Below are 23297 nucleotides of genomic sequence, written 5' to 3' on the forward strand. Positions count from 1 at the left end.
ACCCAGCACATTGGGCTGGGGGATTGACCCAGTGTAATCCTAAATTCTCTACCATTCCTCCCCTTCCTACACACAACCAAGATACATTGTCGAATGTCAAATAATTAATTTGTATTGCCTGCATTTCAGAACATACATCACAGCACATCAGAGAATTGTCCACAATGTACAAGAATATATCACTTCTTTAAATAGCTAATTGAAACAAAGCCCTTTTGTCTAAGTATGTGTTATTTCATAAGATACGATTTCATAAGACAGAATTGATGATTTAAAATTGATTTATATTATTTAATGAACCAAACAGTCCAAACATCAGACTAAAGCTGAGCTTGATGTGCACACTCGGATAGCGATGTGAGAGAAACTAAGCATGCGTGCGTGATACACAATCTGTCTTAAGTGGTATTAACACAGATCTGTCTATAAGACAGTGCCAGAGCTAGTCAATAGATTAGCACATTCAGCTATCTTAGCTGACAGCACACACACATCATGCTGTTTTGCCATACAATAATTGTCTACATTTGGGTCGAGTCAAAACCATTGTTACACTGAGAACGAGTGTAATATGTTACGTTTGAAGGTCAATCTGCTAAGGACTATTTCATTCATAAAGCACTTTTCACAATCCCCAAAATGTAACACTTGTATTTCAAATAAATTGTGATGGAATGAAAGCGTACTAGAACGCTCTTCAGCTCAGCTTGAACCAAAAATGTTATTATGTATTAATCGTATGAATATATTAAGATTTCTGTGCAACAGTAGTTGAACTAAAGGAAAGCAAATACATGCAGTGCATTCGGGAAGTATTCAGACCACTTGACTTTTCCCACATTTTGTTACGTTTCACGACTTATTCTAAAATGTATTACATTTTATTTTTCCCCTGATAAATCTACACACAATACCTGATAATGACAAAACAAAAGCATTTTTATTTGTACAAATGTATTAAAAATAAACTGAAATATCACATTTAGGTAAGTGTTCAGACCCTTTACTCAGTACTTTTTTGAAGCACCTTTGACGCTTCAAGCTTGGCACACCTGTATTTGGGGAGTTTCTCCCATTCTTCTCTATAGATCCTCTCAAGCTCTGTCAGGTTGGATGGGGAGCGTCGCTGCACAGCTATTTTCAGGTCTCTGCAGAGATGTTTGATCGGGTTCATGTCAGGGCTCTGTTTGGGCCACTCAAGGACATTCAGAGACTTGTCCCGAAGCCACTCATGCGTTGTCTTGGCTGTGTGCTTAGGGTCGTTGTCCTGTTGGAAGGTGAACCTTTGCCCCAAGTCTGAGAACCTGCTCCAGAGCGCTCAGGACTTCATCAAGGATCTCTCTGTACTTTACTCCGTTCAATCTTGGTTTCATCAGACCAGAGAATCTTGTTTCTCATGGTCTCAGAGTCTTTAGGTGACTTTTGGCAAACTCCAGGCGGGCAGTCATGTGCCTTTTATTGAGGAGTGGCTTCTGTCTGGCCACTCTACCATGAAGGCCTGATTGGTGGAGTGCTGCAGAGATGGTTGTACTTCTGGAAGGTTCTCTTGTCTCCACAGAGGAACTCTGAAGCTTTGTCAGAGTGACCATGGGTTTCTGACCAAGCCCCTTCTCCCCCGATTACTCAGTTTGGGTGGGTGGCCAGCCCTAGGAAGAGTGTTGGTGGTTCCAAACTTCTTACATTTAAGATTGATGGAGGCCACTGTGTTCTTGGGGACCTGCAATACTCAAGGATGATCAATGGAAACAGGATGCACCTGAGGTTATTTTCAAGTCTCATAGCAAAGGGTCTGAATACTTATGTAAATAAGGTATTTCTGTTTTTTATTTGTAATAAATTTACAAACATTTCTAAAAACCTGTTATCGCTTTGTCATTATGGGTATTCTGTGTAGATTGAGGAAAACAAATAATTTAATACATTTTAGAATAAGGCTGTAACGTAACAAAATGTGGAAAAAGTCAAGAGGCCTGAATACTTTCCGAATGCACTGTACATGCAGTAGGCAAAATGCATTAAAACAAACAAAAAGTCAATTTAACAGAGCTATAAATAGTGCCATAAGCGCATATTAGCATTTGAATCTGAAGGGGAAATGGGATACCTTGTCAGTTGCGCAACTAACTGCATTCAACTGAAATGTCTTCCGCGTTTAACCCAACCCCTCTGAATCAGAGAAACACTCATGGCACATCCCTCCATTGATCTATTCATTGACAGGAACACAAAGTGCTTCCTCCTGTGCTTCCTCCTTCCTGTGTTTCCGCCTGAGCAGTTGTAACTTCAAGAGATATGTTCTATGTTGGACTGGTATGTCTGCACCTAACACAAGGCCATTGTGTTCCGGAACTGTTGCTTGTATAAAATAACTTGTGTAAACAATATGATTGTATTATCACCTCCCACTGTATAAGAGACATGTAACCATTCACTCTTCGAGTTCTTCCCTCTGAAATCAGAGTTAGATTTGTCTTGCAGCTGCTTGTATTAAATTATGTATTAAATATGTAGCTATTATACAATTAAATAGTCTCTGCCCTAATCTTTGGATCTAATTTTCCACAACCCCAAATTCCGCCACCACAATTCCCACTTTGATGCCATGGTAACCATAAGCATCTCCATACATTGACATATCTGAGCTGTTGTCAGACAGAATTGAAAACATTCTGTTTTCTGGGAAATTGGCATTTTACAGCGAGGGGTGGTGTGAATGAACTCCTAAAAAGGTCATTTAATAATAACAATCCAGGGAAAAGGGAGGATCATAGGAATCGGGGACATTTCGATGGCAGTAGGCACTATCATCTCCAATAGGGCAATTTGGATCCCCAATAAAGGGTGAATCTGGTGAGATCCGTCAGGTCATTCAAGTTTACTTCTGTGGTCATGACCGTCTGGTGGGGAGGAGATACTGCTGTTTCACACCATCTCCTCACCAAGGTTGTCAGGCATGAGAACAGGCAGAATGATAGCACAAGGACTCCAACCAAGGCTAGGAGACCCTGCAACACGAGAGTTCCAATGTTGCCTAGTTTTCACCCATGCAAACAGATCCTAATCCTACTTGTTATCTCACTTGTTTACAGTAGCTACCACCTGTCTTACAGTGGCAATAGACTCAGCAACCACAATGGAGAAATACGGCATGTAAGTACAAAATTCTCCCCCCACCACCGCATAAACCTCTCCCCTCCCTTATCCTCTAGGATAATATCCAAAGCCAATCTATTTTGTAAAACCATGGTACATGTAGCCACTATTTCAGCAGTTCATTCTTCCATAGCAGGAGCAGTAGCATTTTTCATTCTTTCTACTTAATTGGCTAGTTCTCTAATGGAATCGAACAGAATTGTTCTGCCATAATTGGGAATTAATGCAGAGAAAAAGCTTTTGCAGGGCCAGCTACAATGGTCCTCCTATACAAGTGGGAGAGATGGTGAGTTGGGTGTACTGGGGTAGCACACACAGCAGGAACAACAGGCAGCGTAGCAGGATCCTGACCAATTTGTAGACAGAAAATAGTACGCTTTCCCCCCCACACACATACATAGTTCCATTTACTGAGGAAGTGGGTTTAGCGTATTCACTGACATTCTTGAGTTTATAACGTATTCCAAAAGGACATGTTAGGGTGGAATGTTCCATTTCTCAACAGTCAGGGCAGGGTTATGTTATTGTAGATAAAAAGGTTATACTTACAATGACTTTCACCCAACTGGAGACCGGTTCCATTTGCTATATAACACAAATAACCTGGGGGAGAGTAGGCCAGGGTGATAGGTTGCTTGGGCAGAGAGGTGGGATCCTCCATCCAATCAAGCTCTCTGTCTTTTAAGGTTACTTGCTTTGGTACACATCAATATTTCATAAGCACCGAGGGGTATAGCTAGTAATGGCATAGTCTGGTGACAATCCACAACCCCAACAATCTGATACATTCTTCAGTACAGAGACATTACTATCTAATTGTAAGAAAGTGTTTGACCCGGGGAAAACCCAATCATGTATATTACCTTTTTTTTCTTCTCCGCGGGGTCATCAAAGACCAGGTTCAGGTCAGTGGGGTCATCTACTTCTGGACTTCCCCCTGTGGAAGCCGGGCCTCGTTGGAGCAGAGAGGTTGGGGAGAGGTTACTGGCACGTTCACCCGTCTCTTGCTCAAAGTTTGCTACCACCCAGAGGATGCCCACAGCAACATTGAATGCGACTCCCAGTGTAAGCAGAGTGCCCCTACTGGGTTGTAGGAGTGAAAGGAGTAACATCTTCTTCTGGCTCTGCTACTTGCTTACAGTGGGAGGTGTGGATCCAGGTGTCTTTCCCTAAGCACTTTACCGCTGTTGGGGTGGTGAGGGCGATCTGATGTGGTCTCTTTCCACCTGGGTTTTAAAGGTTCTTTACCTCTGTCGTGCCTCCTGACCACTACCCAATCTCCAGGCTGGAGATTGTGATGACACAGGTGTCCTCATGGGACGGGCCATCAGTACCTCGTGGACTAAGGCCAGATTTCCGGACTGGTGTGGAACACATTGAAAACAAGGTAATGGGTAGCGCATCCACCTAGGTAAGTCCTGTTTTGAGCATGTATTTTTGGCTGTTTATTTTTCAGAACACCATTATAGCGTTCTACAAGTACAAAACTTTCAGGGTGAAACGGTACATGAAAATGTCTCTTAACTTGCATCATGTCACACAGTGCTTTCATTATCTTCAAGTTGAAATGTGTCCCCTTTATCATAATTTTGTGGTACAACTAATCTTGGAACAAAATCATGTAACAGGCGTTTAGCCACAGTTTTTGTTTGTTTCCTCATTAGATGTGGAGTAGCTTTCATTCATTACCAACATATATTTTTGTATTTTACAGATAGGCATGTGAACAAAATCAATTTGCTAATCTACAAAAGGGCCCCAGGGGACTGGTAGGCTTGACAAAGAGGTTGGTACTTGTTTTCCTGCGATGTGTTCTTGACAAATTAGACATTAGGCACAGATTTGTGCGGCGATCGTAGAACATTTGGGTGCGTACCGTTCTTTTCTTACTTACCATCATTCCCTCTTTGGACACATGACTCACACTGTGATTCATGTGTCCCAAAAAACCCACATCCGTTTTAAATAAAAATAAAGTAAATCAGAATAACAAATACAATTACATCCCTTGATAAGTCCGTAAGGAAATCATTTTATACCCTAAGGGAATTCAAGGTATACTCCAATAGACTAGACAGGCTTCCCTCACTGTCACGACCGTCGTATAAATAATTGGACCAAGGCGCAGCATGAGTAGAGTTCCATTTTAATAATAGTGAAACTTCCAAAACAACAAAGATATAACGATCGTGAAAAATGTAGCGCACATAGGCACTCATACAAAACAATATCCCACATAGCAGGTGGGGAAAAAGGACACACTAAGTATGATCCCCAATTAGAGGTAACGTTATTCAGCTGCCTCTAATTGGGAACCATATACACACACCAACATGGAAATATAATACCTAGAAACCCCCCTAATCACGCCCTGACCTAAAACACCATAGAGTACCCGAGGGCTCTTTATGGTCAGTGCATGACAGTACCCCCCCAAAGGTGCGGACTCCGACCGCAAAACCTGAACCTAGATGGGGAGGGTTAGGGATCTGGCCATGGAGCCGGGCTGAACGCCGTGCCCGGACTGAGCACTGGCGCAGAGGAAGGCTCTGGCCATGGAGCGGGACTGGACGCCATGCCCGGACTGAGCACCGGCGCAGAGGAAGGCTCCTTCCATGGAGCGGGACTGGATGCCGTGCCTGGACTGGGCACCGGCGCAGAGGAAGGCTCCGGCCATGGAGCGTGCCCGGACGCCAATTCCTGGACTGAGCACCGTGGACCGTCACTGGAAGCTCCGGGCCGTGGAGCGTCACTGGACGCTCCTGGCCGTGGACCGTCACTGGAGGCTCCTGACCGTGGACCGTCACTGGAGGCTCTGAACTGTGAACCGTCGCTGGAAGCTCTGGACTGTAAACCGTCGCTGCAGGTTCCGGGCTGTAGACCATTGCTGGGGACTCCGGACTGTACACACGCACTGGAGGCCTGGTGCGTGGAGCCGGCACAGGTTGCACCGGACTGATGACACGCTCCTCAAAACGCCTGCGTTGCTGCATACTCCTAGCCAACATCTCTCTCCGATATCCCTCCTCAAACTGCTCCATCGACTCCCAGACTTTCTCTGGCTCTCTCCTCGGCCGACTGCCCCTTGCGCCCCAAAAAAAAAATATTATTGGGGTTGCCCTTGGGTTGTTTGTTGCCGCGGACCCCGGTGTTGTTGCTGTCTTCCTTTACTCCTCGGCGACTCCCGCCAAGGAAGGGTCTCGCATCCACCTAGTATCTCTTCCCGTGTCCAACTCTCCTTCACCTCCTGGGCATGCTGTTTGGTCCTGTTTAGGTGGGATATTATTCTGTCACGACCGTCGTATAAATAATTGGACCAAGGCGCAGCGTGAGTAGAGTTCCACAGTTTAATAATAGTAAAACTTCCAAAACAGCAAAGATATAACGATCGTGAAAAATGTAGCGCACATAGGCACTCATACAAAACAATATCCTACATAGCAGGTGGGAAAAAGGACACACTAAGTATGATCCCCAATTAGAGGTAATGATATTCAGCTGCCTCTAATTGGGAACCATACACACACACCAACATAGAAATATAATACCTAGAAACCCCCCTAGTCACGCCCTGACCTAAAACACCATAGAGAACCCAGAGGGCTCTCTATGGTCAGGGCGTGACACTCACGCCACTCGTGTGTAAATCGCTCACCCTCCCTTTGTGCTTTCTTCATAGTTCAGGGACAGCGCTCTGTCTCCCTCCTTCTCGCCCGTCCGAATCATTGATAAATTTAAGGGTAAAGGAAAAAAAGTTAAGGATATAAATACAAATCTGGTGATATTCGTATCAACAGCAATACACTTCTCCATACTTATCAGCGTTTACTTATCAGCGTTTACATATTATATTTCAACCAATTTCACTGCTCTTTCTAGCGAGGGTGATCAGACTTCACCAGAAGTCAGAACAGAGGTCATTCAACACCATTCAGTGAGTTTGTTCTCTATATTCTCTATACCAGGTTTACATTGTGTTTTTCAGTACATATCTCATCAGGAGAACCTACATGTTTTCAACCAAAATGCGGACAATAGATATCTCAGAAAATATAATTTGTGTGCCCTTTAAGGTGCATCCGTTCTAACCCTTAAAGAACCTAATAAAACCAAACAAAAAACCCCACACAATAATCAGACACAGTATTAACACCACTAACAAATATTTATAAGTATAGACGGTTGGGTTGTGTGTGTTTATGCAGGTGTGTGTATGGTAAAACGTATTGCAAAAACAAACAAATGGCCATGTCTTAATTTGGGCGCTCCCTTAACAGCCAAATCTGGGTACCTTTATACTTTATTGAAGTCCCACTAACTGCTGTCGTGTCTTTGGCATTATTAAACTGAAGACTGTTATTTTATCAAATCAATTCTCTGTAATTATTATTACGTGATTAAACTAATCATGTAAATGTAATTAACTCGGATGTCGGGGCACCAAGGAAAATATTCAGATTACAAAGTTATAATTTTCCTAATATAACTTTCAGATATTTTAATATCTGATCAATTAGTCTTCTAATTAATTATTCTTTACCTCACAATAGTCTCATTCCAAACGTCGTAAATTGTTGCTTATCTGCATGAACCCAGTCTTCACTATAAATTATCCATACATCAATTGTCTCAATCATTTATTTATTAACTAACTAACTAATCAAAGAAATGCGTCAACAAACAAACAAAGCAGTTATGGTTACAAGGAAATGATAGGGGGTGTGCCCTAGTGGGCTAAACCGGTATAGCGACTTGGTAGACAAAGGGACTGAGAAGGGCGTGAAAGACAAAAGACACTACACCGTTGATAATTATAACAAATGAAATGCTAATCCTTTGCACATGAACGGTTACTCATTCGGGAATAATTGCAATCAATATATATATTTACGCTCAGTGTGTCGTCATGTTCTCTGTTGGAATCATCCTTTTCTGTTGGAGAGTTCATCCGAGATTCTCTCTGCGTCCCTGGATTCTTTGGTTAGAATGGATACTTCAGAGTAACATTCAGAAATGGATGTTTCGGCGGTTGTCGGTATTCGCATTCAATGGTACAGAATTCCTAGCTGCAGACTAGTAATTAGTATCAAAGATTTGCTCTTATTCTGTCGGTATCGGTAGTCTCAGAGTTTAACCACGTGGTATGGTTAAGAATTCAGCAATGAGGAATGAAGGGTCTCTACTCAAACCTTAGCCCTCTCGGTAATCGAGGTAAGCTTGGTCTGCAGGGAAATTCCCCAGGTGGGGGTTATATCCAGAACAGTAGGAAATGGCTTTCCCATGACGCCAGATCAATGTCTGTGCTCATGGGGCGGGCCTATGACTTAGTTAAACTCCAAAGGAAATTGGACTCTCCTTCATTAAACAGTTTAAAATCACATTACATAATTTTACAAATAGTTTCATCTTTACTCATTATTTTTATACAACAATTAGATGCAAGCCTCACAACGGAGACTCTTGTATAAACAGAGTTATGGTAATGTGGCTGTATTGTCTCTCATGAGTTTCACAAACATTAAACAAAAGGTACCGGTCGTAGCTGGATTCTCCACCGACCATGTACACATTCTCCAAAACATGGACATTGTTCAGTTCTCAAGTTCTGTGATGTGGAAGAAGTTCATTTGTTCTCCTGTGTTACTCTCTCTCTATACTGCATGGCCATGTCTCCTCATGGAATTTACGACCTGCGATAACAGAACCTGGATGGGGGAGAGAGAGAGGGGGGGATGGTAGAGAGAGGGGGATGGTACTCGCTTTCCCCAAAGAGGGCCACGTCATGACACTGCTCTCCCAATGCACCTGCCTCTGGAAGCATTTCAGATTCAGAATCATTGTTAAACTCAGAGAACTTGTTAGTGGACATTCCATCAGTCCTGGAAGAAAAATAAATAAACATGTACTTAGTTTTCACTATGCTACATCTTAATCAGTGCAAAAAATTTTCAATCTTAATCAGTTCTAAGAATGCAATATTCGGTACTACTATGCCGACATGTACCACCCTCCCTTTCTCAATGGAGCTTACTGCATTTTGTGTAGGAAGCATTGATAAAACCATGTGTATTCATAATCATACTGGAGACACATTGGGTGATACAGGGTCCCATTTAGCGGAGTAGGCAGCTTCTAAAGTAAACAATCTCGGAGCCCCTTTCTTGTAATCTTATTATCTAGACCTGTTGCATTGACTTATCGCTTTTGTTCGACACTTTCTGTCCCTGGGACATCAACGAGTCAAAATATGAAACCCTCTGCTTGGGCCTTCAAAAAATTGGTGCTGGCTTATCAGCTCTTTCTAATATTTATTTTACAGCCCTGGTACTAAAAACATTTATTTGGATCTACTTCAATTTTGGACAGTGTTCCACATAATGGAAACAGATTACTGGTGTTATTCACACTATTGAATAGAGAAATAATAATTGGAAATCATCAAAAACATATCTTATTCAATTATTCATACCTCTGTTCCAAATGTTACCATTGTGTCCCTTACAGCCTGAGTACCACTCACTTTCACTGGCGACTTATCTATGGGTATAAGGGCACAAGGCGAAACCCACAGGAAGACACAGGAGGCATATGGTTGAGATCTGGTATTTATTATGGCAAAAGGCAGGTCGGGTACAGGTGAGAGTTTATAAACCAGGTCAGAGTCCAAACAGGACCAGACCATAGGCAGGCAGAGTGGTCAGGCAGGCAGGCTCAGAGTCAGGACAGGCAAGGGTCAGAACCAGGAGGCTGAGAAAAGAGAGACCGGAAAGCTGGAGCTGAGAAACAAAAACGCTGGTTGACTTGACAAACTGGTACAGAGAGACAGGAAACACAGGGATAAATACACCGGGGAAAATAAGCGACACATGGAGGGGATGGAGACAAGCACAAGGACAGGTGAAACAAATCAGGGCGTGACAATGGGTCCACAGGAAGCTTATCTTTAACCCAAACACCAGATGGTAGACTTTTGAATTAATATCAGTCCCACGGCTCAATCCCTCTGTTTGTCATGTGACCTTGTATTGAAACCTTAGCTATTCAAATTAATAAGTTATTGCATTATCAGAGTGCTATCTGAAAGCAACTAATAACATATTACCATTCACATACTTTCAACACTCATGGTCTATCTGCTGTTGTCAAATTTGAATCTTTCCATTTTACTGGATATACACACGGATCACTGTCAATGTTCTGCTTTTACCCCTATAGTATTGTTCGTTTTTAAACCTTACAATAAGGGTAAAAGCAGAACATTGAGAGTGATCTGTGTGTATTAGCAGTAGTGATTGAGAGGGTTTTCCTATTGGGAAGAGTAAAAGGGTCCTAGTTGAAGGAAACGGATATGGAGACTACTGAGTGTAATAAAGACAGTCAAATGGAAAGATTCATGGTCTATCTGCTGAGTGTTGTCAGTACAGTGCATTCGGAAAGTATTCAGACCTCTTGACTTTTTCCACATTTTGTTACGTTAAATCTAAAATGGATTGAAAAATGTTTCCTCATCAATCTACACACAATATCCCATAATGACAATGCAAAAAAAGGTTTTTAGATATTTTTGCAAATGTATTAAAAATAAAAAACATACCTTATTTACATAAGTATTCAGACCCTTTGCTATGAGACTTGAAATTGGATCCTGTTTCCATTAATCATCCTTGAGATTATTTCTACAACTTGATTAGAGTCCACCTGTGGTAAATTCAATTGATTGGACATGATATGGAAAGGCACACACCTGTGTATATATAAGGTCCCACAGTTGACAGTGCATGTCAGAGCAAACACCCAGCCATGAGGTCGAAGGAATTGTCCTTAGAGCTCCGAGACAGGATTGTGTCGAGGCACAGATCTGGGGAAAGGTACCAAAAGATTTCTGCAGAAATTGAAGGTCTCCAAGAACACAGTGGCCTCCATTATTCTTAAATGGAAGAATTTTGGAACCACCAAGACTCTTCCTAGAGCAGGCCGCCCGGCCAAACTGAGCAATTGGGGACAAGGGCCTTTGTCAGGGAGGTGACCCAAGGACCCGATGGTCACACTGACAGAGCTCCAGAGTTTCTCTGCAGATGGGAGAACCTTCTAGAAGGACAACCATCTCTGCAGCACTCCACCAATCAGGCCTTTTTGGTAGAGTGGCCAGACGGAAGCCACTCCTCAGTAAAAGGCATGACAGCCCGCTTGGAGTTTGCCAAAAGACACCTAAAGGACTCTCAGACCATGAGAAACAAGATTCTCTGGTCTGATAACACCAAGATTGAACTCTTTGGCCTGAATGCCCAGCGTCACGTCTGGAGGAAACCTGGCACCATCCCTACGGTGAAGCATGGTGGTGGCAGCATAATGCTGTGGGGTTGTTTTCACCAGCAGGGATTGGGAGACTAGTCAGGATTGAGGGAAAGATAAAAGGAGCAAAGTACAGAGACCCTTGATGAAAACCTGCTCCAGAGCGTTTTGGACCTCAGACTGGGGCGAAGGTTCACCTTCCAACAGGACAACGACCCTAAGCACACAGCCAAGACAAAGCAGGAGTGGCTTCGGGACAGGTCTCAAAATAGCTGTGCAGCGACTCTCCCCATCAAACCTGACGGAGCTTGATAGGATCTGCAAAGAAGAATGGGAGAAACTCCCCAAATACAGCTGTGCCAAGCTTGTAGCGTCATACCCAAGAAGACTTGAGGCTGTAAATGCTGCCAAAGGTGCTTCAACAAAGTACTAAGTAAAGGGTCTGAATACTTATGTAAATGTGATATTTCAGTTTTTTGCTTTATGATGTATTGTATGTAGATTGATGAGGAAAATAAAGGTGCTATCTTCCCCTCTATCTGAAGCCGTAACCACGGCAGCTACATTAGGTATAATTTCACCATCACCCTCCAGCAACTAGGTCGCTGGTTATCCTCTGCTACACCTCACGTTAGACCTAATCTATTTGACATCTTCTCAGCAATGGCTCCTTACATAGCTATCAATCGCTACTTTAGTTGCCGAGTTTCCAATGACACTCATGCATGTGGTGGTAATTCATATTACACCTGGCTTTTGGGTCAGACACTGTTTGTCGTGTGTCCCTATCGCTCGTTTACCGCATGCACGACTGGCTTCGAAGCAGCAAACGTTTCAAATCTTACAAATTGCATTATAGCATGTGTGGTTGGGTTCTACGTACCATCATACATGTGTATATGTAGCTTTTCTTCTCAACAAATCGGCGTAACAATTTGAGGCATTCAGCAGGTCAGCATTGGGATGGGATAGCATTAGTGTTTCATGTTACTCATGCATATGTCATTACGTTATGCTTGGCTGGGTAGATATACATGCAGACTCCTCATTTAAACTAAACACGTTACACTATTTATCTTGCACTCTGCGTGCTTGCATTAATAAGCATTCCATATAATACTTTCCATTACAGCATAATTGCACTTTTGTTCTATTATTCTCTTTTACGTCTATTTATCTTGTCTTCAATATTTAGATCCAACCTTTGCTCCACTATGTCCCTTCTCCCTGGTGAGTAACTTATTTATTTTGGGGCGTTTTGATGCCAGCTGCCCAGCATAAGGTAACTTGTCATCTGCATCTGGCTCCGAGTTGCATTCCTCTGAGACGAGGCCTACCCCAAAATACTCAATAAAATTCCATATTCTGTTCTGTCTATGTTGTCATTCAGTTAAGCCTGTACTTGATTGAACTCTGTTACCGTTTTAAAGTCACCATTGGCCTCATGGTGAAATCCCTGAGCTGTTTCCTTCCTCTCCGGCACCTGAGTTAGGAAGGACGCCTGTATCGTTGTAGTGACTGGGTGTATTGATACACAATTGAAATTGTAATTAATAACTTCACCATGCTCAAAGGAATATTCAATGTCTGCTTTTTTAGTTTTACCCGTCTACCAATAGGTGCCTTTCTTTGCAAGGCATTGGAAAACCTCCCTGGTCTTTCTGGTTCAATCTGTGTTTAAAATTCACTGCTTGACTGAGGGACCTTACGGATAATTGTGTGTGTGGGGTACAGAGATGAGGTAACTATTCAAAAAATCATGTTAACTGTTATTGCATACAGTCCATGCAACTTTTGTTAAGCACATTTTTACTCCTGAACTTATTTAGGCTCACCATAACAAATGTATTTATTTTTTATATTTTTTTTATATAATATTTTTATTTACAATGATTGAAAGATTACATGTGAAGACATTGTATATTTCCCCCCTTTTTGTACCCCCCAACAAAGGGGTTTAATACTTATTGACTTAAGACATTTCAGCTTTTCATTTTTAATTCATTTGTGAAAATGTCTAAACATAATTCCACTTTGACATTATGGGGTATTGTGTGTAGACCACTGACACAAAATCTCTATTTAATCCATTTGAAATTCAGGCTGTAACACAACAAAATGTGGAATAAGTCAAGAGGTGTATGCTAATACATTCTGAAGGCACTGTATCTCTGTGAAATGTCAACGGAGCACCGAGCGTACCGCAATCTTTTTCTTTTCAAAGCCTTTAACATTTTAATTCAGCTCGTGTCATGCTAATTTAGCTTTTTATGACCCACGGAAACAACTTTGCAGACGACCACCACAACATGTAAAATCCCCCCAAAATGCTATAAGAAAGCGGCAGTGCTCAGTGCTTATAATCAGATGTATTAGGTTACGAAATCAGTTTTTGGGGATTTAATGGTATGTTGGAGATAGACCTGACTAAACGATTCAGAACATAAAGAATCATATTGCTCTTGGTAAAATGTATTGGCGACATTTTACCTGACAGCCAGTGTCATAATGTCATAACAGCTGACAGCTTTGCACACTCTTGGCATTCTCTCAACCAGCTTCATGAGGTAGTCACCTGGAATGCATTTCAATTAAACGTGTGCCTTGTTAATCTGTGGAATTTATTTCCTTAATGCGTTTGAGCCAATCAGTTGTGTTGTGACAAGGTATGGATGGTAAACAGAAGATAGCCCTATTTGGTAAAAGACCAAGTCCATATTATGGCAAGAACAGCTCAAATAAGCAAAGAGAAACGACATTCCATCATTACTTTATGACATGAAGGCCAGTCAATCCGGAAAATTTCAAGAACTTTGAAAGCTTCTTCAACTGCAGTCGCAAAAGCCATCAAGCGCTATGATGAAATTGGCTCTCATGAGGACCACCACAGGAATGTCCCAGAGTTACGTCTGCTGCAGAGGATCAGTTCATTAGAGTTACCAGCCTCAGAAATTGCAGCCCAAATAAATGCTTCACAGAGTTCAAGTAACAGACACATCTCAACCTCAACTCTTCAGAGGAGACTGCATGAATCAAGCCTTCATGGTCGAATTGCTGCAAAGAAACCACTACTAAAGGACACCAATAAGAAGAAGAAACACGACCAATGGAAATTAAACCAGTGGAAATCTGTCCTTTGGTCTGAGTCCAAATTTGAGATTTTTGGTTCCAACCAGGTGAACAGATGATCTCCGCATGTGTGGTTCCCACCGTGCAGTGGTGTAAAGTACAATCACCCGAGCTCAACCCAATTGAGATGGTTTGGGATGAGTTGGACCACAGAGTGATGGGAAAAGCAGCCAACAAGTGCTCAGCATATGTGGGAACTTCTTCAAGACTTTTGGAAAAGCATTCCAGGTGAAGCTGATTGAGAGAATGCCAAGAGTGTGCAAAGCTGCCATCAAGGCAAATGGTGGCTACTTTAAAGAATCTCAAATATAAAACATATTTTGATTTGTTTAACACTTTTTTTTTGCTGACTTCATGATTCCATGTGTTATTTCATAGTTTTGATGTCTTCACATTATTCTACAATATAGAAAAAAATAAGACAAACCCTTCAATGAGTAGGTGTGTCCAAACTTTTGACTGGTACTGTGTATATAAACTCAGCAAAAAAAGAAATGTCATCTCACTGTCAACTGCATTTATTTTCAGCAAACTTAACATCTGTAAATATTTGTATGAACATAACAAAATTCAACAACTGAGACAAACTGAACAAGTTCCACAGACCTGTGACTAACATAAATTGAATAATGTGTCCCTGAACAAAAGGGGGGGTCAAAATCAAAAGTACCAGTCAGTATCTGGTGTGGCCACCAGCTGCATTAAGTACTGCAGTGCATCTCCTCCTCATGGACTGCACCAGATTTACCAGTTCTTGCTGTGAGATATTACCCCACTCTTCCACCAAGGCACCTGCAAGTTCCCAGACATTTCTGTGGGGATTGGCCCTAGCTCTCACCCTCCGATCCAACAGGTCCCAAATGTGCTCAATGGGATTGAGATCCGGGCTCTTCGCTGGCCATGGCAGAGCACTGACATTCCTGTCTTGCAGGAAATCGCACACAGAACGAGCAGTATGGATCGTGGCATTGTCATGCTGGAGGGTCATGTCAGGATGAGCCTGCAGCAAGGGTACAACATAAGGGAGGAGGATGTCTTCCCTGTAACGCACAGCTTTGAGATTGCCTGCAATGACAACAAGTTTAGTCCGATGATGCTGTAACACACCGCCCCAGACCATGACGGACCTTTCACCTCCAAATCGATCCCGCTCCAGAGTACAAGCCTCAGTGTAACGCTCATTCCTTTGACGATAAACGCAAATCCGACCATCACACCTGGTGAGACAAAACCGCAACTCGTCAGTGAAGAGCCCTTTTTACCAGTCCTGTCTGGTCCAGCGACGGTGGGTTTGTGCCCATAGGCAACGTTGTTTCCGGTGATGTCTGGTGAGGACCTGCCTTACAACAGGCCTACAAGCCCTCAGTCCAGCCTCTCTCAGCCTATTGTAGACAGTCTGAGCACTGATGGAGGGATTGTGCGTTCCTGGTGTAACTCCGACAGTTGTTGTTGCCATCCTGTACCTGTCCCGCAGGTGTGATGTTCGGATGTACCGATCCTGTGCAGGTGTTGTTACACGTGGTCTGCCACTGCGAGGATGATCAGCTGTCCGTCCTGTCTCCCTGTAGCGCTGTCTTAGGCGTCTCCTATTATGGACATTGCAATTTGTTGCCCTGGCCACATCTGCAGTCCTCATGCCTCCTTGCAGCATGCCTAAGGCGCGTTCACCCAGATGAGCAGGGTCCCTGGGCATCTTTCTTTTCGTGTTTTTCAGAGTCAGTAGAGAGGCATCTTTAGTGTCCTATGTTTTCATAACTGTGACCTTAATTGCCTACTGTCTGTAAGCTGTTAGTGTCTTAACGACCGTTCCACAGGTGCATGTTCATTAATTGTTTAAGGTTCATTGAACAAGCATGGGAAACAGTGTTTAAACCCTTTACAATGAAGATCTGTGAAGTTATTTGGATTTTGACGAATTATCTTTGAAAGACTGGGTCCTGAAAAAGGGACATTTCTTTTTTTGCTGAGTTTATATATACAAGTGTGTGTATATATGTGTATATATACATGTGTATATGTGTGTGTGTGTGTGTGTGTGTGTGTGTGTGTGTGTGTGTGTGTGTGTGTGTGTGTGTATGTATATATATATACATATGTGTGTGTGTGTGTGTGTGTGTGTGTGTGTGTGTGTGTGTGTGTGTATAATATATATATATTACATAAACATACTGACATGTGGCTGTGGTGTAATGGAATGTGTTGCCTTGTGGGTTAGGTTTTTACACTATGTACTGTAGGTGTCATAACCAGCCATTAAATAATGCAATATATGTCACAACAGGTCTAATGTGTAATCACCATATTGTAACAGGTTATGTCAACTGTTTTGACATTTTATGACATGATTCTGACCGTGTTATAACGTGTTCTGATGCTCGGTGTTAAGTAAATTGTTATCATATGTATTTTATAACATAAGGAAGTGAAATTTCATCATCAGAGTGCGTTTTCATCTACTCTGGGCTGTGTTAGTAGACACCCTACAGGTCAGAATATTCACATGCTACACTCCTCTGAGACTAAAGTAAGTCTATGGACGTGGTTGACATGTGATTCCCCAAGGTGGTATTTTGTAGCCATCTCAGAAAGGCTATTAAATCGTCCTTGCTTCATCAGGCCTACCCCAGCAGGCTGTGGTTGAATTTCAAGCCCTTGAGTTTAGATTACATAGTGCATGTATCCTCCTGGAGTAGGGAATATCCTGATGGCCTCAGTTTGGGATTGTTTTCTGTCCCCGTTTTGACTGTGTGCGAAAGCCAGGGAAGATGTCTCCCTGTGTGGAAGCCAGTGGCCCTCCACCCCGATGAAATGTGACCACTTAAAGTGATATCCTGTTGAGCTGTCCTCACAGGCTCAAGTGTGTCCTTCACGCGTGAGTGTGCTCTTAACCCCACCATCCCTCAGACAGCTCAGCACGCTGAGACAGAGAGGGACTGAGAGGAAAGAGGGCCGGTAGGGGCCCCCCATACCTCCTCTCCCATGCCAAAGAATGTCACTGCCAGTGCCTGCCGGTAGATACCCGTGTAGATTCAACTGTCTATGAAATTCGGGGACAACCATATGTATACACTGGGTGGGGGTGTATGAGAGAGGTTGTGGAGGGGATTGCTGGCAGCGTGTCAGCGTTAAACACATTCTGAGACGCAGGGCTGCATTAGAAATCAGCTGCCTGAGTGTGAGTGCTGCCCAGGGTGCAATGTCATTGTCTGTATTGGAGTTGAACAGGCGGATTGTCGGAGGATTAGGCTTGCTGTTTGGTTGCAGGGGCATCTGGTCCTCCCACAGCACACTGCTTCAAGGAACCAGCAGCACTCAGAATGTCCATGGAGACCAGCAAAGTTTTACTAAACTGTAAGTTACCCCGTGTGCTACTTTTAGTTTTAAACATTTTGATTGATTGTTTGAATACAGTTCACTATTTTACAGTAAGTCGTATATACCGGTAGGCCATTTATATTTTATGATATGATAATTACAATTAAAAGAAGCAAAACAGGGAAACATATCACACAATCTAATGCTGTGTTTACTCTGTTTTGTTTCTGATTTGTGTGGTTTTTTTTTAGGTTTTTTAACTGCTGCAACCAAATTTCCCTGCAGTAGGACAATAAAGATAATCTAAATCTGCTCATGTTAAATACGGTGCCGTGTAGTGTTGTTGGCTAGTAGAACATGTGAATATCACATTGAATCTTAAGATGGCTGTGACGAAGAGAATTCTGCATTTACTTGGCGCTCAATGAGTTTAGGGGATTTGCATACATTTTGGTTCAATGAAGTGTGTATTTGTATGTGCCTACTTGTAATCCATAAATTGTAAAAAGAGGCATTTGTGCCAATGGTTTGTTACACAAATATGTAGTGACTTTCAAACTTGACAAAGTTTCTCAGCTAACTCAAAACAAAATACTAAAATACTAATTCTTAGCAGTGTATTAAGGACTTGCTCGAACAGTTGTCCGTGTTGGGGACTGAACCGTTGTACTCCCAACGTCTTGTGATGAATAAAAATTGCTTGTTGTCATTAACCACCATTTAAATGTAAATTTGGATTTTGTCCGCGGTTACCTCTGGACTGCTGCGGCAGATAACTTGTCATGCAGTAGCCATTCTTTTGAAAAGTCTGCATTGTTAACTATTCTTCAATTGCATTACAAGTAATAGTCCACCTACATTACTGTACGTTTTTAGCTTGTTGATATGAGCTAATCAATTGTATGGAAGGGTCCGTGGTGTTTGGAAATGCTTTGTATGATGCGTTGTTGGCCATGACTTCATGCTGTTCGTATATGTAGATCACTTCACTGTGCTTTTTAGTCTACGATCTAGACGTAAAAGAGCCTCGAAGAACCTTTTGGGGTTCAAAAGAATAGCAGATAGAGGAAAAGATTCTTAGAGGAACCCTTATGTAAAGATTCAAACTGGAACCTTTTTCTGATGGGAGGGGTTCACATTTTCATATTGTAGCGGCGGCAGCCTATCAGAAGATTGGAGGCGTGACTTTCAGATAGTTATTTTTGGCCATCCGTGAAAGTAAATGTCATTCCTGTTCATCATGTTTAGTTGGTACACTGCAAATATACATTTTCCTTGAATATTTATGCATATTACATCATCTAGGCCAGCAGCATACCACCCTGCATACCACTGCTGTCGTGCTTCTGAAGCTAAGCAGGGTTGGTCCTGGTCAGTCCCTGGATGGGAGACCAGATTCTGCTGGAAGTGGTGTTGGAGGGCCAGTAGGAGGCATTCTTTCCTCTGGTCTAAAAAATATCCTAATGTCCCAGGGCAGTGATTGGGGACACTGCCCTGTGTAGGGTGCTGTCTTTCGGATGGGACGTTAAACGGGTGTCCTGACTCTCTGAGGTCATTAAAGATCCCATGGCACTTATTGTAAGAGTAGGGGTGTTAACCCTGGTGTCCTGGCTAAATTCCCAATCTGGCCCTCAAACCATCACGGTCACCTAATAATCCCCAGTTTACAATTGGCTCATTCATCCCCCTCCTCTCCCCTGTAACTATTCCCCAGGTCATTGCTGTAAATGAGAATGTGTTCTCAGTCAATTTACCTGGTAAATAATGGATATAAAAAATAAAAATATAATATGATATTAACATTTCCGATTACATATACAGTTGAAGTCAGAAATTTACATACACCTTAACCAAATACATTTAAACTCAGTTTTTCACAATTCCTGACATTTAATCCTAGTAAAGATTCCCTGTCTTAAGTCAGTTAGGATCATCTCTTTATTTTAAGAATGTGAAATGTCAGAATAATAATAGAAATAATGATTTATTTCATCTTTTATTTCTTTCATCACATTCCCAGTGGGTCAGAAGTTTACATACACTCAATTAGTGTTTGGTAGCATTGCCTTTAAATTGTTTAACTTGGGTCAAATATTTCAGGTAGCCTTCCACAAGCTTCCCACAATAGATTGGGTGAATTTTGGCCCATTCCTCCTGACAGAGCTGGTGTAACTGAGTCACGTTTGTAGGCCTCTTTGCTCGCACACGCCTTTTCAGTTCTGCCCACACATTTTCTATAGGATTGAAGTCAGGGCTTTGTGATGGCCACTCCAATACCTTGACTTTGTTGTCTTTAAGCCATTTTGCCACAACTTTGGAAGTATATTGGGGTCACTGTCCATTTAGAAAACCCATTTGCGACCAAGCTTTAACTTCCTGACTGATGTCTTGATGTTGCTTCAATATATCCACATCATTTTCCATCCTCATGATGCCATATATTGTGAAGTGCACCAGTCCCTCCTGCAGCAAAGCACCCCCACAACATGATGCTGCCACCCCCGTGCTTCATGGTTGGGATGGTGTTCTTCAGCATGCAAGCATCCCCCTTTTCCTCCAAACCTAACGATGGTCATTATGGCCAAACAGTTCTATTTTTCTTTCATCAGACCAGAGGACATTTCTCCAAAAAGTACGATCTTTGTCCCCATGTGCAGTTGCAAACCGTAGTCTGGCTTTTTTAATGGCGGTTTTGGAGCAGTGGCTTCTTCCTTGCTGAGCGGCCTTTCAGGTTATGTCGATATAGGACTTGTTTTACTGTGGATATAGATGCTTTTGTACCTATTTCCTCCAGTCCTTTGCTGTTGTTCTGGGATTGATTTGCACTTTTCGCACCAAAGTACGTTCATCTCTAGGAGACAGAACGCATCTCCTTCCTGAGCGGTATGACAGCTGCATGGTCCCATGGTGTTTATACTTGCGTACTATTGTTTGTACAGATGAACGAGGTACCTTCAGGCGTTTGGAAATGTTTCCCAAGGATAAACCAGACTTGTGGAGGTCTCCAATTTATCTTCTGAGGTCTTGGCTGATTTCTTTTGATTTTCCCATGATGTCAAGCAAAGAGGCACTGAGTTTGAAGGTAGGCCTTGAAATACATCCACAGGTACTCCTCCAATTGACTCAAATGATGTCAATTATCCTATCAGAAGCTTCTAAAGCCATGATATCATTTTCTGGAATTTTCCAAGCTGTTTAAAGGCACAGTCAACTTAGTGTATGTACATTTCTGACCCACTGGAATTGTGATACAGTGAATTATAAGTGAAATAATCTGTCTGTAAACAATTGTTGGAAAAATTAGTTATGTCATGCACAAAGTAGATGTCTTAACCGACTTGCCAAAACTATAGTTTGTTAACAAGAAAATTGTGGAGTGGTTGATACCGAGTTTTAATGACTCCAACCTAAGTCTATGTAAACTTCCGACTTCAACTGTAGTATTAAAGTGGTAACTTTTCCAACATTGGGATTTGCTTAGGTTTTGAGGAACTCATACATCTCTATAAGTCCCATTGAAGCTAATTTGAAGAAAAAAATATACCTTCACAAAAAAAAAAAATAATCGTAATTAAAACTGGAGGCTACAGTCATGTATTCTATCCACAAAACCATTTATATACTATAATATACACTAAAAGTATTTGGACATCCCTTAAAATTTGTGAATTTGGCTGAGTTCCAGTTGCCCATCCCTGTTCTAAAGTAATACATTTGTCATGATTGGGGTCAATTCCATTTCAATTTACCCGGTTTCATAACAATTTTCAATGTGGGTTTAATGCCCAACCGTTGGTCGAGTGAAGCACGTACCATTTTCAAGATTGGAGCCAATTCTATTTCAATTCATTCAATTCCAATTTTCCTCAATGCTTCTCTGAGAAAAAAATGGACTTGGAATTTGAGTTACTTACTTTATGGCTCAGGTAATGTAGCAGGGTATGGCTAGTGGAGTCCAGATGTCTATGTTCTCTGGCAGAGGGAAATGTTTTGGTGGCTTCACAGTCACATGGTTACATGAAACCTAATATTATAGTAACCCTTGACGCTGTTAAGTACATTTACTGACTCCTCCTCCAAGGGAGCATGCTTTCTTGGAGTCGTTGGTAGCGTGCAGGTCTCAGGACTGCAACGTTAGTGGTTCGATTCCACCCTCGGAAAGCTCACTCTCCCTCTTGTTTCATTACTATGACGTCAGAAGTGAAAGGACCGGCAGTAAAGAGAGGGCATCACTGATAGCGAATGTTTGGGTGGCTTCAGAGTCACATGGTTACATGAAACCTAATATTGTATCTTAAAAAGGAGGGACTAGTGTAGTGATCCTGACACTGGTAAGCAAGTATACTGACTTCCCCAAGTGACTTTCTTGGAATAGTTGGTAGCATGCCGCGTCGGTTTCCTGACCGCAATGTCGATGGCTTGATTCCACCCTTGGACAGGTCCTCCTGTTTTTTTATTATTATTTGTAAAAATAAATAAAAGAATGTGTTTTATTCTCAAATACACCAGATGGGTGCAGTGAAATGTGTTGCTTTATAGAAGTAGCCACCAACCTTTTCTGAGTCAAGATCACTTTCGCAGTCAAAATGCAAGCCGAGATTTACTGCTCAGATTTTTTTCCAACATTTCTTAAAAAATTTAACATTGACCTTATAAAAACAGTTCTATAAGAATGAGGTTTGCGTAGTCGGCCTAATACATTATCACAGCATATTGGCTACATGCCTGGCCTGAAAATATTGCTCTTCTCAGACCATATTACATTTCAAAACTCAAGCTTTGATAAAAACAATAGACCAGTTGGTGTAGCACTTGCGAGGCACAGTTGAGCATGAATTGAAATAATTTGCAAATAATTTGCTTTTTTATACTGAACAAAAATCTAAACGCAACATGCAAAAAAAATATAACAAATATCAACGATTTTACTGAGTTACAGTTCATATAAGAAAATCTTTCAATTTTAAATAAATTCATTAGGCCCTAATCTATGGATTTCACATGACTGGACAGAGGTGCATCCATGGGTGAAGAGCCAGGCCCAGTCAATCAGAATTCGTTTTTCCCCCACAAAAGGGCTTTATTACAGACAGAAATAGTCCTCAGTTTCATCAGCTGTCCAGGTGGCTGGTCTCAGACAATCCCACTGGTGAAGAAGTCAGATGTGGAGGTCCAGGGTCTGCGGTTGTGAGGTCTGCGGTTGTGAGGCTGGTTGGACGTACTGACAAATTCTCTAAAACAACATTGGAGGCGGCTTATGGTGGAGAAATTAACATTCAATCTTCTGGCAACAGCTCTGGTGGACATTGCTGCAGTCAGCCTTCCAATTGCATGCTCCCTCAAAACTTGAGACATCTGTGGTATTGTTTTGTGTGACAAAACTGCTAATTTTAGTGGCCTTCTATTTT

The 23297-nt window shown here is 42.0% G+C and overlaps 1 protein-coding gene across 17 annotated transcripts in view; it reads left to right on the top strand.

Moving 5' to 3' along the window:
• The window catches only part of dlg2 (discs, large homolog 2 (Drosophila)), a 400329-nt gene that overhangs the window by 64022 nt on the left and 313010 nt on the right, over positions 1-23297 (top strand). Inside the window, exon 1 of one of the 17 annotated variants that reach the window (XM_045693437.1) lies at positions 17760-17925. The exons of the other annotated variants lie outside the window; for them this stretch is intronic. Within the exon in view, the coding sequence (XP_045549393.1) occupies positions 17892-17925 (34 nt within the window). The 5' untranslated portion in view covers positions 17760-17891. Of the gene's footprint in view, positions 1-17759; positions 17926-23297 lie in introns of those variants that run through there. 17 annotated transcript variants of the gene reach the window in all.

This window comes from Salmo salar, chromosome ssa13 (genome assembly GCF_905237065.1).
Source record: "Salmo salar chromosome ssa13, Ssal_v3.1, whole genome shotgun sequence".
NCBI lineage: Eukaryota > Metazoa > Chordata > Actinopteri > Salmoniformes > Salmonidae > Salmo > Salmo salar.